General features: G+C 40.1%; 1 protein-coding gene across 1 annotated transcript; it reads left to right on the top strand.

The window, feature by feature from the left end:
• Positions 1-1,016: 1,016 nt before the first annotated feature.
• On the top strand, positions 1,017-4,533 carry timd4 (T cell immunoglobulin and mucin domain containing 4). The gene is made up of 7 exons (XM_052588640.1): positions 1,017-1,183; positions 1,859-2,197; positions 2,283-2,348; positions 2,946-3,037; positions 3,898-4,009; positions 4,122-4,155; positions 4,243-4,533. The coding sequence occupies exons 1-7, from the start codon at positions 1,126-1,128 to the stop codon at positions 4,322-4,324; spliced, it is 783 nt and encodes a 260-aa protein (XP_052444600.1). The 5' UTR covers positions 1,017-1,125; the 3' UTR covers positions 4,325-4,533.
• The last annotated feature ends 13,670 nt before the right edge of the window (positions 4,534-18,203 follow it).

The raw sequence follows: 18,203 nt of genomic DNA, 5'->3' as shown, positions 1-18,203 counted from the left end.
GTAAACCGGGATGGGTGGCGACAGAGGGGTCTGCTGCACTCCCCTTGAGGAGTGAGAGATGCGATCGTAGCGATGCCATGTTCATACGCCCTCAACAGACGCATGAGTCATCCACAAGTGCCGCAAACACAAAGATGAATGGCTTTGAGCAAATACATTTCATAGACTACTCGGCTCCGGAGCAAAAATCTGTAGAGTGAATGCACGTCCCTTATTTATACCCGTAGGCACATGCTTCAGTTCAGGAGAAAAAGGCTTTTTCCCATAGCATCTTTTAGCAAGACAAAATACTTGTTCCCATATCTCAGGAAACTGAGGTTATGTTAGTAATCAAGTACATTTTTTCAGCTTCATATGCAAGGAAAACTCAACAGAAATACGTGTTTTTGTGATGTTATATCTATCTCACCTTTTTTAGTTCAAAATTTACAACTCAAAATCAGATATGATTTTTTCTTGCTGTAGTGCATATTGCTGTATTCAGTTAATAAAACTTAGCCAAACCAGGGAATTTAAATTGATTCAATAGAGGTGGAGCAGCTCATTTGAGAAACAATTTAACACTATTTGTAAGCCTCCTAGGTCATTCAGCCTAATGAATAATTATCTGTGTCTGCATTACAACACAATTTGTATGTTACAATTCATGCTCAAAATACCTGAACAGTCTTTAGCTGTTCCAACTGAATAGTCTCACTCTGTCAGTGTTTGTTCAATATTTAGTCAATTCCTGGAGTCTGATGAATAATTAGCTGGTTTATCCTAAGCTCCAGCTGTGACTGCTGAACATGTGTGGCACTTTGTTTACCAACAATAGGAAACACACATGGAACCATGGACATGGCGTGTGCTGTGTGCAGGCCCACTGAATCATTCACGGAGCCTGTTAACAGGCACATGGCTAAGATATCCAGATAAAACTCATACACAATGGCCCTGTTCTTCGCCACATGACTCCACCTCCAGACGAGGACTGCAGATGGGTCAGTGGCCCTGTCCTTCATGGAGATGTCACAGGCGCAGGGCTGGAGAACACTGCAACTCTTTCACATGGTCTCCTCTGCATAACCTTGGTGCCTCCCAGCACGAGGCAGTGTCGCCTGAACTCCACACTGGCTGTTTGGAATGGCTGCTCCTCCCTGGTTATCAGTACTACGCTGGATCCTCCTCCTTACCATTTCAGGCAAGAAACACACTATGAACTTAAAAGATTATGTCAGTGTAGATACATAAATAGATATATAGATACATATTGTAAATAGATGTAAATAATTCTGTAAATAAAATAATTCTGTAAAACCTTTAATGAAAATTTCTGTAAAATTATTGTTTTTGCACTTTATTTCAGATAAGGTATTTTACTCTAATTTTACTGTTTTTGTTTGGCAGCTATTAGCTTCCAGTCATTTGACCCTTTTTTTGACTTGTACTTTCTTTTACAGTGTAGATAGATATATTTTATGTAAACAAATCTTCCATTCGTTTTATTTTTTTCATTGGATTTAAGATGTTTTTTATGAAAAATTATATTTAATTTAATTTTTGACATTTTATCTAAGGCAAGTTTTAGAATTTTTTAAATATTTTTTATTATATATTTTTTACTAATTCATTATATAAACTAATGCAATGTATTCACTCTCCTCTCTAAAGGAACCTTTTTTTCCAGGTTAATTCAGGTCAATTGTGACACTTTTTGCAAAAGAGATGACTTGGAAAAATGTCCCAATTAACATGAACTAACCCCCTGTTTTTTTTTTTTTTTTTTTTTTTTGAATTCTTAATTACATGAACTAATAAAGTGTATTCAAATTCATTTCCAAAGGAACCTCTGAAATGTTGAAATGTTTCCATGCAGCTCATGGGTCCTCCGTGTTGGCGTTTCTCGTGACGGAGGGCAGCACAGTGATTTTGCCGTGCCATTACTCAGTGAAGCACCACGGCTTGAGCCACGTCTGCTGGGGACGGGACTGTGGAACGTTCTGGTGCCACGACATCATCGTACAAACAGATGAGTATGGAGTCATCTCTAAAGTCTCCGACAGGTACAAGCTCATCGGAGACGTTCTGTCGGGACAAATGGACCTGGGAATCCAAAAAATACAGAAGTCAGACAGCGGGCCGTACTGCTGTAGAGTGGACATAGAAGGGTTTTTCAATGATAAGAAGGTGTCCTACACATTGAGGGTCATGAAAGGCAAGTCATGCAGATGCTTTAAAGTTGGATACAATTTGGAAAGCTTTGTATTTTAATAAATCTTCATGTATTTTTATTTTTGAAGCTCCAACAACTGCACCTCCAACAACCACGACCCCCATTATTACAGAGCCACTGGAGACACAGACAGGTGAGGTGCATTTATGCAAAGTTATTTAAAAAGTTGTCGAAATATGCATATGTATATGCATTTCCAAAACAGAAATCTAAGCATGGATAAAGCCAGGTTCAATATAGATGGTCCAGAATTTGGTGTATGTAGAGCTTGAGAAAAGCTACATTTGAGAACAGTACATTTAAAAATGTATTGTAATTGAATTCCAAAGACATAAATAGAACAAGTATAATAAAATAAACACTTCAGTAATGAGTGCAGTCTGAAAGAAAGTAATGCGAGCAAAGTAGCCCAGATCTATAGTGTCTTGCCTTAGAATTCATTTCTGCTGACTGATTTTAACAGCTAATGCCTTTTATACCAAATTTGCATCAGTGTCATGCAAGTTTTCTTTCTTAGACACTTGGTTTTACCATTCAGTCAGACCACAACCTATGATGAATCACCAGCTGCATTTCAGTTGCAATGGTACAAAGTCTTACTGTGTCATAAGAGACCACATAGAGATATAACTCAAATGTCAGAGACCCTTGTGGGTAGGTGATAGTTCTCACGTGTCAACCGGCATGAGTAGCAAAAGCGATTTCCTGAGTTTCGCTCTGAATTTCCTAGTGTCTTCACTGTCAGATCAGTCCAGAGGAGCAGACTCATCATTCTCTGACATTTCCTGGCAGAATGTCACCCATGTGCATTCTGTGGCTATGGTGAGTTACCGCTGCTCATACACAGTATATGGAAAATGAACATATCACTGTTAAGATTCTAACGGAACTTCCTGTACACACAATTATAATTTTAGTCAATGTAATTATTGATTACAGTAATCCATTCAATAATAAATACTGCAGTTTAAATAATTGCTCTCCATGTAAAAAAAAAAAAAAAAAGAAATTATGTATTATTATACATAATTAAGAATATTTAAAGTAATATTATGAGCAAGCTTATGAGTCATTGAGTCTTTGTATCTTGCAACATATAACTGCCAGCATGTTGTATAAAGTTTGTTGCATCTCACTTATCTTTTACTTATATACAAACTATTTAACAAGTTTGGGATCAGGAAGATTTTGTTTTTTAAAGAATGTAATAACTTTATTCAGGATGCATTAAATTGACCAAAATGTGCAGTAAAGGGAATGTAATTTCAAATAAATGCTGTTCTTTTTTACTTTCTATTAAACAAACAACCCTGAGAAAATGTCTCATAGTTCTCACATAAATCTAAAGCAGAAAAACACTGATAATAATTTGAATTATGATTATCAATGATTTTTCAGGGACCATGTGTCACTGAAGACTGGAGTAATGACTGCTGAAAATTCAGATTTGCATCACAGGAATAAATTACACTTTAAATGTATGAACATATAAAATAGCTGTTTTAAATAGTAATCATTTTACACAGTTTACTATATTTAAAAATAAAAATTGATCAAAAAAATGCAGTCAAATAAAAGGGTATACGTATAAATGGCAAGGTGGAAGTCACATTTAAATAATTGTTTTAAAACTCAAAATGCCTCTTAAAATGATGAAACTCTTGTCAATTTGTGATTTAAAGATGGAGGAGCCGATCTCTAGGATCACGCTACAGATAAACATCCCGGTTCTGTCTCTGTCTCTCAGTCTGCTCCTGCTCCTCTTGGGAGCACTGGCCTTTTTAACCTTCAAACGTACGTATAGCACTCAGTTATGAATCTACTGGACGTTTGTTTAATGAAAATGCTGTTATAAGTTAAGAGCATACATATATCTTTACTGAAATTAGTGTATATTCTTATTCAGGTGGCTTTTATGGGAAGGCCTTTGACAGTGGGTGGTAAGTGCGTGTGATTTACTTTGAGAATACCACAGTGCCTTTCTATAATCAGTTCAATCTCAATGACTGCTATGTTTTGAACCTCAGTTTCTCAAAGGAGCCCCGACACATTATTTATGAAATACGCACAAGAAGACCAGTGGAGGAGAACATCTACACCCTGGAATAGACATAAAAACACCTGTTTTTTTTCCTTAATAAATACACAGACATGTAAACATCTTGCAAGTCTTTTAATATTGTTCATTTCTGATTTGAGAAAGGGATAGCTCACCCAAAAATGGCATATTCCAAAAAGGTGTATTTTATATGTAGACAACAGATTCATTTTTTTGTGAAGTATCCCTTTAAGAACGTAAACGCCTGTAAAATTGTAAATATATATATATATATATATATATATATATATATATATATATACATCCTACAAAAAATATGTCATGCACATTTTTTTTCTTTACATTAAACATTTTACTTCACAATAATACATCGGAATATTTATTACTATTTTGTTTATTTGTCCAGCTAAACACAAAAATTGCACCACACAAATAATGGAGGGCTGTTTGACCCACTAATGTATTGGTCAACAGAAAACTTTAAGTTTAAAGGGTAAGTTCACCGAAAAATGAAAATTATGTCATTAATAACTCACCCTCATGTTGTTCCAAACCTGTGAGACCTCCATTTATCTTCGGAACACAGTTTAAAATATAGTGGACTTTGCTTTCTTGGTCCGCCTTAATTTAGAGAACGAGTCAATCTTTCGTTCATTATCTGGCTCGGCTCGGTGTTCATCTTCAGTTCTCTCTTCACAGCAGTTCAGTCGGTGTACTGATTGCATAAATGAATTTCTCCGGGATATTGGTTTGTTTGAACTCAGAGAACAGTTTAAGTCATTTATGGATTAATGCGCATTGGAGACGCGAACCGTTTAAAACGATTCAGTTCGATTTGGTGAACTGGTTCAAGAAGATCCGGTTACATCGAGTGATTCGTTTGTGAACCGGATATAACTAAACTTCTGTGTTTTGAACTCGCTCACAACAGACACGGCAGAGAAGAAAATGCTGAATAAAGTCGTAGTTTTTGCTATTTTTGGACCAAAATGTATTTCCGATGGTTCAAAATATTCTAACTGACCCTCTGATGTCACATGGACTACTTTGATTATGTTTTTCTTACCTTTCTGGACATGGACAGTATACCGTACATACGTTTTCAATGTAGGGACAGAAATCTCTCGGACTAAATCTAAAATATCTTAAACTGTGTTCCGAAGATGAACAGAGGTCTTACGGGTTTGGAACTACATGAGGGTGAGTTAATAATGACATAATTTAGATTTTTCAGTGAACTAACCCTTTAAGTATCTGATCTTCAATTGTAGCAGTCAGGACTCCTGAGCTGAGTTAGAGCGGTCACAAGATGATGGCAAGAAAATGCAGATGGTACCACAAGAAGAACCTTTGTCACTGGAGACGTGTAAGTGTCAAGTGTAAACATCAAGATACTAGGGAAAAGCAGAGAGCAGCTGGTGCCATCTAGGGGATGTCAAAATATAGGAAACGAATGTGAAAACACATAAAACTTCTGAAATGAAAACTGAATTTAAACACATATAGGCCTGTCTCTGAAATATATCACTTGGACACAGACAATATCCAGTAGGGACATAGAACTGTGTGGTAATAATAAGACTCTGGATAAGCAGCTGCTCTGGATCCAGTAACGTCCTTGACATGTGTTTCTGTCCTGTGCCGCCCCTGCAGCTGTACACTGCAGCATATGAAAATATGATTTATTGCTTTACAGAATTTCTTCAGACACTTAATATTTCCTCCAGAAACTAGTGTGTATGTGCTTATTAGATCTGAATCAAATGACTGTATATTTGAAATATCATCTTTATGTTTGTCATTTTGTAAATCATTGACGTGATCTGTATCTATTTGTGTCGATGTCATCCTGTGATGTGCTGTTCTGTCAAGTGAGTAATCAAATCAAACTCCAGCCTTTTGATTCTTCCAGTAATGTTAATAGAACTTTTGTGTATTTAGTTTCATATAGTTATGTTGGCCTTTCCAGCATTTATAGTTGATCATGGTAGTAAAGGTGCAGTAGCTTTGCAGTGATTTGGGATAATACTTCAAAGGCCCACACATGTAAATTCAACAGGACTTATTAAGAGAGGAAATCACCCACTGGGCAGAGCTACGTTTGCTGACGTTGAAAAGACATCCACTGAGGAACCAGAATGAAAGTTTTTATGACATCTTTTTTTGACGTCTTCTGTACGTCCAATTTAGACGTTCAGAGAACCTCCTTACAAGGTTAAAAACTAGTTCAAAAGTGGTCAGTAGAAATATTTTTATCATCATTTAAGGTTCATTTAGGCATAATTTATACTGTTTCTGGACCAAATCAACACTCTCAGGATGCATTATATTTAGAGTCATGCTATTTCAAAGTAATTTCCAGACACTGTGTTTGTCCTAAAATAATCTTTATGAAATAATGAAATAACTGACGATTGAGTATGTGGTAAAATCAACTGCAAATCAAAGACATTAAATCTCTGAAGATCTCAGCAAAGAAGGATCAAACATCTCCACAAACAGCTTCATCAGGTTCACTCATTAGATTGACTTTATTTTTGTCAGACATCTAGAGAAGCTCTTATTGAGAATTAACAGAGGTTTAAATGTTGATATTTGATTCATTTGAAGTCACTATTGTGGTGGACAGTGTTTGGTTTAGTTGGGATCCAGCTACTTCTTCGTTTAGCTTGTCTCTGACTGCTGTTACTGTGTTTTTGTGAAACACTGCAGTAAAGAGAAAAAAAAGAGAGCTCAGGTGGTATCAGTTCTTTGTTGATGATGAAAAAGTCATCACATATTAAGTATTTGAGGTCATGAAGTTAGCTTTGTTTATTAATTTTTTTTTTTCATTTATAACCCCCAAGCCCTTTAAATCTACAGTACAGAAGCCAAGAGCAAAATACTTGCTTATTTTGAAGACGGACAAAATGCATGCAATTTTTAAAAAATTGACTAAAAGCATCATGTACTTACACACAGACATCAAAACCGCTTCATAGCACAAATTCATCCTTATTTAACAGAATGTTTTGTTTTGATTGTCACCATTGATGTGATTCATATCTTGCATTTTTGATGATGATTTTTTCTACAAGATTTCTATCCAAGAAAATAAACGTAGTTGCAACAAAACACTAATATATTATTTTGCTATAATTTTGTCACCATTAATGCTAACACTTGAGCTCAACACTCTCTGCCACAGTAAGAGTGCTTTATAACACACAGTTACAACAGCCAAAGACAAGCTAACACAAGAAGTATGAGGACCAAGATCCCAACTAAACCAAACACTGATCACCACAATGGTGACTTCAAATGAATCAAATATCAACATTTAAACCTCTGTTAATTCTCAATAAGAGCTTCTCTAGATGTCTGACAGAAATAAAGTCAATCTAATGAGTGAACCTGATGAAGCTGTTAGTGGAGATGTTTGATCCTTCTTTGCTGAGATCTTCAGAGATTTAATGTCTTTGATTTGCAGTTGATTTTACCACATGCTCAATCGTCAGTTATTTCATTATTTCATAAAGATTATTTTATTTTATTGATTTTAGGACAAAAATCTGGTAATTACAATGAAATAACACATATTTCATATTTAAATATGCTAACAATTTTCCCCAAATTATTTTGTTTAATATTTTAGATGTAAAAATGATGAAGTGATCTACAATATACGGAGCCTGTACTCTTTTTTTTAATGTTGAAGTGGTTTCACTATATCATGGATAACATATAGGACAACATTTGTAAAACACACACACGAACACACACACACACATAGAATAAGCTAATGTCAAGCATAATGACACACAATATTTCAACCAAATGATAATGGTAATTCATATAGGCTACTTAAAACAAACAAAACCATAACATTTAAACTCCCACCTGTATCAATGATCAGTGGATCACTGCAAAAAAAATTCAAACAGCCTGAAGATCAATGATTAGTCTATTAGAGTGTTCACAAATTAAAACGTAAGTAGAAAGTAGAAACTTGCTTGGTTCAGTTCCATATACAAATAGCCTAATAGTACTTTATGTCGTAAACTTAATTTGCAGGGCTATTCTGTAACACAGATGACCAGCATGTTTAGAAGGAACAGCAGGTTCAGACAGAATATTATAATTATATTTTAACATAATAATAAAAAAAAAAGGAAATGGACATTCCCAGTATATTTGTTAGGCTATATTTTGTAATAGCTTTTTGGTTAATGCATCCTGGAATACATTGAGACACGAGTCAACACATTGTGCTTTACATGCCTCAAAAAGTGTATTACATTTTAGTTAATTAAAATGAATGCAATTGCATTAGATCAAATAAAATCAAGTGGAATCTGCAAACAAATGACTCTAGAGCTTTATTTAGAACTAACTCTGAGCTATTCTTAAATAAATAATTACTTTTAAACAACTATGAATGTCAAGATCACACAGGTGTGTAGAGCATCTATAGCACAACATGTTACTGCACAAATTAAACATCTTGAAACGTCTTTATGGTTTCTTGCTAAAAACAAACAATTAAACACATAAAAAATAAACAACAATGATAATTACATGAAGATGAGTGCTTGTGATAAATGCTTTTTTAAATGAAGTAATCGAATAATATATAAAGATATTAAATTAATTAATTGTATTTTATTTTATTTATTTTGAGATTGTTAAGTGCTTGTGAGGATCTCCTGCTCTCAGCTCACGATAGAGAAGTTTTAGAATGTTGCGACTATATAAAGCACAAGACTCACCTACTTTCTTTGTGGCGTGTAAGGAGTATTGTTTGTTTAAATTGTATTCAGTTGTTAATAGCATTTGATTTTGACGAGTATGGGACAGCGACAATCTTGCAGAGAGAAAGCAGAGGGTGGTGTATGTGTGCACGAGGTCAATCCCGGTGAATCACTTACACACAGACCACAAGGCGGAGGTCCATCTTCATTCCGACGAGACACCTGTGTACCGGTGAGGGAGGAGGACAGGAGAGACAGGAGAATGAAGAAGAAGAGGAAGAACAAGAGGTTTTGGAGGTTTGCCTCTTTCTTCTGTTGTATGTGTAGTCCTGAATCCACCAGAGCTCAGGATGAGCAGGTGGAGCAGGGAAAACAGTATGTCCAGCTATTGACAGGCTCTAAAAACAGCCAGGGCCAAGCATATCAACAAACTCGTTGAAAATAACCAAAACAATCCGTGGTTTTTATTTAGCATAGTGGATAGATTAACAAATAACCAGATGCCACCTGATTTAAATAATCCCTCACAGTTAAATAGTAATGACTATGAATTTCTTTACTGATAAAATAGATAACATCAGAAATACAATAACAAATGTAGATTGTAAATGTAAGTAGCCTTCTACCACACTCCCTAAGGTCACAAAATGCTGGATTTTGGTAGTTCTTAGGATAGCAAAGTCCACTAAAGGAGGTAGAACTTTTTAGCATTTGGCTCCCATATAGCCTTCCTGATAATGTTCGGGGTTCAGACACACTCTCTCTGTTTAAATCTAGATTAAAGACACATCTCTTTTCGCCAAGCATTCAAATAATGCATCTCATAATTTGCGTATTATTATTCTTTAGCTTGGGTTAACTAATAAATTTTACTTGGTTGGAACAGCAGCTACGCTAATTATGTCTCTATTTGTTTCTCTATTTTGCCATTGGATTTATAGGATTTACATAGGCTCCAGTCTGGAAAAATTTCAGCCATATGCATATAAACTGACAGACAGCACTGATAAGTTACTATTAAATACTGAAGAAATGTAATTTTCTGTGAAGTTGCTTTGCAATGATTTGTATCGTAAAAAGAGTGTGTGAAGAGCAACCCAGAGAAGAGGTTTCATTTAGAGGAGATGCTATTCCATGATTTGTTTAAAGTACTGTTTCAAAAATAAGCTAAAATTATCTATAAATTATTAAAGATACAGTCATGGCCAAAAATACCAGCCCTCTTGGTAGATATGATCAAAGAAGGCTGTGAAAATTCGTCTGCATTGTTAATACTTTTGATCTTTTAGTTTAAAAATTCACAAAAATGTATCCTGTCATTGGATAATGAGAATTTAAAATGGGGAGGGGGGGGGGGGTCCATTATGAAATAAAGGTTTTTCTCAAATGCTCGTTGGACACAATTATTGGCCCCCCTTGAAATTTTTATGAGTAAAATATCTCTGAAGTATATTCCCATTCATATTCACAATTTTGAGCACTCCAGCGTGATTATAAACATGAAATAATCCAGCCATGGCTACCTGTTTCACAGAAATATAAAGAGGAGGGAAAACAAAACCCAAATTCCCTTAATCACCCATCACAATGAGAAAAACCAAAGAATATATTTCTGATGTGCGGCAAAAGATAATTGATCTTGACAAATTGGTGAAGTAGCTTTAAAAAATAGCTAGAGCAGTGAAAATTCCAATTTCCACCATCAGGGCAATAATTAAGAATTTCCAATCAACAGAAAATGTTACGAATCTGCCTGGAAGAGGACATGTGTCTATATCGTCCTAATGTGGGGTGAGAAGGAGAGTTTGAGTGGCTAAAGACTCTCCAACGGTCACAGCTGGAGAATTGCAGGAAATAGTTGAGTCTCTGGTTCATAAAACCTTTAAAAAAATTGTCAAATAGAACCTACATCAACACATGTTGTCTGAGAGGGTTGCAAGAAAAATTATCCTAGCTCATTCAAAAACAAACTAAAGCATATTAATTTATCAGACATGACTGGAACTTCAAATAGGACTGTCTTCTATGGTGAGATGAAACAAAAAAATGAGCTTTTTAGCAGAAAACACTCAAGATGGGTCTGGTGAAAACAGGGATAAAAAGTACCCCATGTGTACAATGAAATATACAGCTGTATTTTTGATGTTGTGGGCCTATATTTCTGCTGGAGGTCCTGGACATCTTGTTTAGATACATGGCATCTTTAATTCTTTCAAATACCAACAGATAAAAAATCAGTAAGTGACTGACTCTGTTAGAAATCTTATAATGGGCCATGTTTGGATTCTTCCAACAGTACAATAATTCAGACACAAATTTCAAAAACAACACAGAAATGGGTCACTGAGCTCAAAACCAAGCTTCTGCTATAGCCATTCCAGTCCTCTGACCTGAACCCTATAGAAAATGAAAGGAACTGAAGAGAAGAAGCACCAACATGGAGCTGAGAATATAAAGTGATTCTGGATGAAGGAATTGTCTCTAATCTTTTGTCAGGTGTTCTCTAACCTCATCAGGCATTATAGGAGAAAATTTAGACCTGTTAAACTGGCAAATGTAGGTTTCAAAAAGTATTGAATAAAAGGGGGCCGTTAATTGTGACCCTTATCAAACAGGGTCAGCCTTGCATCTGGCGGGCTGAAATGGGTGACCCCTCCATCCTTCCACCCTTAGCATCTTGCGTCTTGGTCTGAGGCGGTAGTTTTAGTGTCTTGCAGAACCACTCACCTAGGGATGTGTATATTAAATAGTTAATTAAGTTTTAGTTAGTAAAGTACAGCACCATCCAATCATATTTCTAAAAATGGAGTCACCTAGAGCTTCCCAGAACTCCCTGTCAAGCCTGTCCCACAAATTCCTGGCACTACCGCCATAGAGGTTCCTGCCGCTCACATGGCGACAGAGCTCAGTTTCTCAGCCAACATGGGCCCAAAAAATACTGTCAGGGCCGCTGCAGAAATCCTTGTGAAGGCCACTGTCACTGCTTCTCCAAAACCTGCTGTGGTCAGAGAGAACTGAATAAAAGGCACCATAGAGGTCACTCGACGTGGTACCCTGCCAGGTCAAGTCGAGTTTTATTTTCATTCTGCTACATGTGTGGACATAAAGTGGGACAAAATGTTGTGTCTCGCAGGACCACGGTGCTACATAAATAAACATAAATATAAACATACAACACTAGACATAAGAACTATACCTATACCTAATACCTATGACTATACCTCCTGTACCTAATAATCAAATTTTAGATTCTCACAGGTGTGGACACTGATCTCTCATCTCTCCTCGCTCTGCTATTTCCCACCAAATCTCATCGACATATAGATTGTGGAGATTTCTATGTAACATAAAAAAAATTAAACTCCCAAATCCCACTCCCTTTCATTTTCCGAATTCACTATATCATTTGAACACTACTTGGAAATAGTTTGCTCTATTTTCCCCATAGACAGCGCAAAGTTAATGATTACAATGGCGATTAGTCACGGAACTCACACTGTATTATGGCAAACTCAATTCTGTACGTACCATTAATTATTTTCAACCAAATGTGCAGTACGTGTTGCTCAGTGGAATCAGCGCACTGGACTCTGGTCTCCACAACAGTATTTTATTATCTTTACTATCTCATGCCCCCAAATTAATCCCGCTATAATACCCAGCCCAGAACCAATGCAAGTCAAATCAGCCAGCTACGTCCCTCGTTCTGCAACCACAAATCTAATATCGGATTCTAGTAGAGAAACTATCTCATTGTCCAACAATCATTAGGTTTGCGGAAATTTTAACAGAAGAAGATGTGTGTGACAGCAATGCAAGTTTTTCTGCATCAGTAATTATTGTGGTGGGGATCATGCCTGTACAGTATTCCCAGTCATGAAAGCTACCAATAAAAAAATCTAGAAACTACTTATCGAGTTAATATTTCTGCCTTTCCTCTGAACTTTATCAGCACCCAGACACTAACTTTACCAATTATTGATTGTCTGGCCTCAAACTGGGATTTACTCCCTTGCACTACATGAATGCATCCAAAATCTCTGCACAGGAAACCATTATATCCATGCTGCTCGCACCCTCGAAGCCATGTTTTTATTTGATTTTTGGTTTTCTGAGATGTTCAGAAATTGCAATAACCTCTAAATTCAACCCCAAACTCAACCCGATAATCTCTGATTTATCCATACTTGTTAGCAAAACTAATGCTTACTTCATTAAACAAATTAAGGTGCACCAAGAAAGCAAAGTCCACTCTATATGTATGTTTAATCTCCCATCTCCAATTTGATCTTATCAGGCTCTTTTTTTCTTATTTCCAACCCAGGAACGCTCAGTCTAAATCTGCATAAGGACCATCTCTTCGCCGATGACAGCCATACCGTTACATGTTTTTGGTTACAAAAACACTTGAAACTGATCCTCGCTCAATCAGTCTTACACATAGAATTTTCTTTTCCAGCCACATCGGAGCAACAACTACAGCAACTCAAAAAGGCCTCTCACAGAATCAGATACAGGCCCTCGGTCGATGGTCATCAGATGCTTTTAAAAGCTACATCAGGTATAATCATCTCCACATACAAGAAGCCCATGTAGCCCTGATCAGTTAAAAAAATGACGTTGCTTGTTAACCATGTTTAAATCGAAGTAAATCAAAAAGACTCCTTTCCAATGAAAAAAGTCAGCACCTTTGGTCGCAATAAGAGCCCTCCTTGGTCGCAATAAGAGCTGTTGTTTCAAATCTCATGGCTTATTATGCATCAGACAGGGCTCTCCCCTCTGTTTTTCATTTTGAGTTGTGCTGCATGCTCGCCGGCGGACTCCATCCAAGGCATCAAACCACGCCTCGTATTCAGCCACAAGGGTCACCCTTCCTTCTGGTGCAGCAGAACCACAGCTCCCTTCGGGCGCAGTGAGAATCCCTCCATCAGTCGCATCTCCTTGCTTATTCAGCATTAACGGGACTCCCTTTCCTGTGCAACAGATCCAAGACTCCTTTCGGTTGCAGGGTGAACCCTCCATCTGTCATTTGAGTTACACTGCGTATTCAGCGGCAGATGTTGATCTCCCTCCCAGTGCAGCAGAGCTACCTTCGGTTGCATTGGAGCCCTCCATCCGATGCAAGAAACCGTGCCTCGAATCTTCTTGCCTATTCAGCATCGGACAGGGCTCTCTCTTCCACTGCAGCATCGTGCCATTATATCTGCCATTATGCTCCTCTTCTAGCAGAATGTAGGGCTCGCCAGTCTGATGGTGCAAGCCGCAGCTCCAACTAAGCACTGCACGGGCTGCCCTGGCTGCCCTGCCCCCTTTTTCTACACAAATTTTAACCCATACCTTTTCACAGTACACATATTTTGGGGGGGGGCAACTAAAAATGTTTGCTCTCTGGCTGCTGTCTTTAAGCTAACGTTTAAGCTTTTTTCGGGGAGTTCTCTGGGTTCAGGCTATATACCAAGCTCGGAGCTTTCCCCTAAGACAGCACACCAAAATATGCGTACTATTTGCTATCAGATTAGATGTAAGGGTGAACTCATGAAATGATGATAATGATGTAACTCGTTTAGCTAACCATCTGAACTAGCACAATATGTGTTGCGTGTGTATTAGGGCAGCTGTGGCCTAATGGTTAGAGAGCCGGACTAGTTACCAGAAGGTTGGCGAGTCTCAGTGCTGACAGGAGTTGTAGGTGGGAGGGAGTTAATGCGCTGTCTTCCACCATTAATACCCATGGCTGAAGTGCCCTTGGGCAAGGCACTGAACCCCAATTTGCTCCCTGGGTGCTGGATCTATAGATGCCCACTGCTCTGGATGTGTATTCACTTCTCACTTGCACGAGGTGCAACAGAGCCAGATAACGAACGTACACGCCCACTGCTGGAGCGTTTCTCGTTATCGAGTCAAGAATCGGTTTTCGGATCACCAGTGCACTGAACCGAGAACTGTTTCTGTCGGACGCGTCCGATTCGAGAACCGAGGAGCTGATGATACTGCGCAACGTGATTCAGCATTAAGCAGAATGACACAGAGGAACATATGCCCCCTTCTGAACCGAACTGATTCTGTGCTAGTGTTATGATCTCTGTCCACTGGAACGCTATCGCTTTTAATTTAAAACGGGTTATTTAAAACAATTGCTTATCAAACAGATGGATTTAGAAATAAAGGCCTGCCTCTAATAAAAGCCTGCTTCAAATAAAAGCCTGTTACCTTCTGCAGTTCAGGTAAATAAAGGCCCCGGCTTTTATTTGAGGAATTACGGTATATATATATATATATATATATATATATATATATATATATTGTGACGAGTCAGCTGCCTCCTCCCTGATTGTCACCGGCACCCCGTCCTAAATCGCCGCCCTTCACCAGGCTCCCGACTGGAGTGGGTGTGTGAGAGGAGGGGCGCTGGACGAGTCAGGGCTGGCGGCGTGTGATGGGGCACACCTGATGTGAATGGAGCCTCATCCCCGCCGCTGTTTAAAAGCCCAACGCGCCTCTCCTCGGGAGACCGGTCTCTTCCCCGTGCATGCACGCTGGTGTCCTCGTGGGTCCAGGAAGGGTGCGTTGAGGGACTCCCGCGCCACAAGAGACGTGAGCAGCCGGACCCGCGATCCGGAGGAGAACCGCACCCGTTTACACGGCCGACGGGCCAGGATGCCGGGCCGTCCATCCCCTACCAGCGCCGCGGCCGACGAGAGAGATGCGGCCGCTAGAGGAAGCCGCCGCCCCTCGCGCCCCGGACCAAGGAGGGGAGCGCGTGCGGCCGCCGGACTCCGCCCCTTACCTGGACCCTTCCTCCATGAACACTGCCCGACCCACACGAACCCTGCAGCACAACGAGGACACCAGATTCCCTGTTATTTTGGACACTTTCCCCTTTTGGCCACTTTTATTCCCTGTGTTTTATGATTTCTGTTAATAAAAGCCTCTCCGAGGCCTGACGCCACGCCCACTGTGTCTGTCTTGTGCTCCTCCCGTGACACTGGTGGAGAATGCGGGCAGGCGGAGCCTAGACAGCGCAGTTGGGAAACGTCTGGTGACGTCACTCCCTCTCGCTTGCAAACGTTCGTGAGAACCCAGACTGGGACGGAGGAAAACTGGGGACAGCCTCCCAGCCACACAAGGGGTAAGTGACTTTTCCATTGTCATTTTACCCTTTGGTTGGTTGAGGCTGTCACTAAAACCCGGTTTCTCTGTCCCTGTTCTGGTGCGCTGCGAGAGGGAGGACCGCCCGGAGAGGAATCCCCGCCCACTCCGACCGTTTGGAGTCTGGTTGAGGATGGTAGCACTCCCGTGTGGGTGGCGCTCTGGGGACGGGGATGTCGCTTGGGAGGGGGAATGTGACGAGTCAGCTGCCTCCTCCCTGATTGTCACCGGCACCCCGTCCTAAATCGCCGCCCTTCACCAGGCTCCCGACTGGAGTGGGTGTGTGAGAGGAGGGGCGCTGGACGAGTCAGGGCTGGCGGCGTGTGATGGGGCACACCTGATGTGAATGGAGCCTCATCCCCGCCGCTGTTTAAAAGCCCAACGCGCCTCTCCTCGGGAGACCGGTCTCTTCCCCGTGCATGCACGCTGGTGTCCTCGTGGGTCCAGGAAGGGTGCGTTGAGGGACTCCCGCGCCACAAGAGACGTGAGCAGCCGGACCCGCGATCCGGAGGAGAACCGCACCCGTTTACACGGCCGACGGGCCAGGATGCCGGGCCGTCCATCCCCTACCAGCGCCGCGGCCGACGAGAGAGATGCGGCCGCTAGAGGAAGCCGCCGCCCCTCGCGCCCCGGACCAAGGAGGGGAGCGCGTGCGGCCGCCGGACTCCGCCCCTTACCTGGACCCTTCCTCCATGAACACTGCCCGACCCACACGAACCCTGCAGCACAACGAGGACACCAGATTCCCTGTTATTTTGGACACTTTCCCCTTTTGGCCACTTTTATTCCCTGTGTTTTATGATTTCTGTTAATAAAAGCCTCTCCGAGGCCTGACGCCACGCCCACTGTGTCTGTCTTGTGCTCCTCCCGTGACAATATATATATATATATATATATATATATATTGTAGTGAACTGCACGTTCCAGGTCCCAGTTTATGGCGGGGCTAACACTATAGTGGACTAAGGTTTGGTACATTTTGATTGGATCTTGGTGGACTAACATAAGCAAACTGTCCAACGCCATCAGATAAGGCTGCCAGGAAAACAGCCAGACACCTCTTAGAGGGCAAGAAGATGACCTTTGGTTAAAAGCCCAGGAAGGACAGGACTTCCTATTGGTCAAAATGCAGTTTCTGCCCACTGTTCTGAGTCTGAGCCTTGCATAGGTGAGACGATAGTAGATCAACCTTAATTTTGAGTCGTGTCAGGGAAAAGACACTAACAGAGCAAGTTCTGGGTCTTTCATTCATCAAGACTGTGACAGATCACCAACGTTCTGAGCCTTGGTCCCATGAGGGAAGAGGCAATAACACATACCAAGTCCCGAGTCTCCAGCTTCCAGGCAGCAACATATACAACCACGTTCTGACCCTCCAGCCTGCAAGGAAAGAGATAATCTACGTTTAGACTTTATTCAGAATCTATGCCATCGAGACAACAACAGATGCAGCACATCCTGAGTCCCCATCCTAGAGAGACAGTGTCTCTAGCCCAGAAAGACAGAAGACACACAGACATCTGCATCAAGGTTAAGTTCTGGCGAGCAAACCTTAACTCCAAGGTACCTTTGCTTGCATGTTCCAGGCTAAGGACCTTCTACTCCTACTCCAGGGCCACATCTGCGTGTCCTAGATTTTAGAACCCTTTGGTGCTCCAGGAGATCATCATCCTTCAGCTCTTGGTTTTCCAGGCTGTCGAAATGGATTCTTGTTCCTTTCCCCACTGCACTGCTACCAGCACAACCAGTGGATGAAGTCACCGCTACCGGACTGCTCACTCGACCACTGAGAACGTAAATATCACTTATCCAAACCTTTTCCAGAGCCCTTGGTATTTTTCGATATTGTCAGTATATGATTTTTCTCATTTACATATCATATAGCTGATGGAAGATTATAGCAAATCCTTCATGTATTTGTTTGATGCATAATAGAATCTTATTTCTTTCCGAGTAGCAACAGTTTATCTTTCCATATAGCGTAGCTCTGACATTGCAACACAATCATTTGCTTTTTATGCATCTTATGCACTTTATTCCTATTTCATTT

This window comes from Carassius gibelio, chromosome B21, assembly GCF_023724105.1.
Source record: "Carassius gibelio isolate Cgi1373 ecotype wild population from Czech Republic chromosome B21, carGib1.2-hapl.c, whole genome shotgun sequence".
In the NCBI taxonomy this organism is placed as follows: Eukaryota; Metazoa; Chordata; class Actinopteri; order Cypriniformes; family Cyprinidae; genus Carassius; species Carassius gibelio.
The sequence above is the reverse complement of the archived record's forward strand: the minus strand, read 5'-3'. Positions and strand labels throughout refer to the sequence as shown.

Excerpts from the sequence above, each read along its gene's own strand:
- timd4 (XM_052588640.1), top strand. The coding sequence starts at position 1,126 with ATGGCTGCTCCTCCCTGGTTATCAGTACTACGCTGGATCCTCCTCCTT. Across the intron at positions 2,198-2,282 it reads CACATTGAGGGTCATGAAAG|CTCCAACAACTGCACCTCCA; the intron begins GCAAGTCATGCA and ends TTATTTTTGAAG. Across the intron at positions 4,156-4,242 it reads AAGGCCTTTGACAGTGGGTG|TTTCTCAAAGGAGCCCCGAC; the intron begins GTAAGTGCGTGT and ends TTTGAACCTCAG.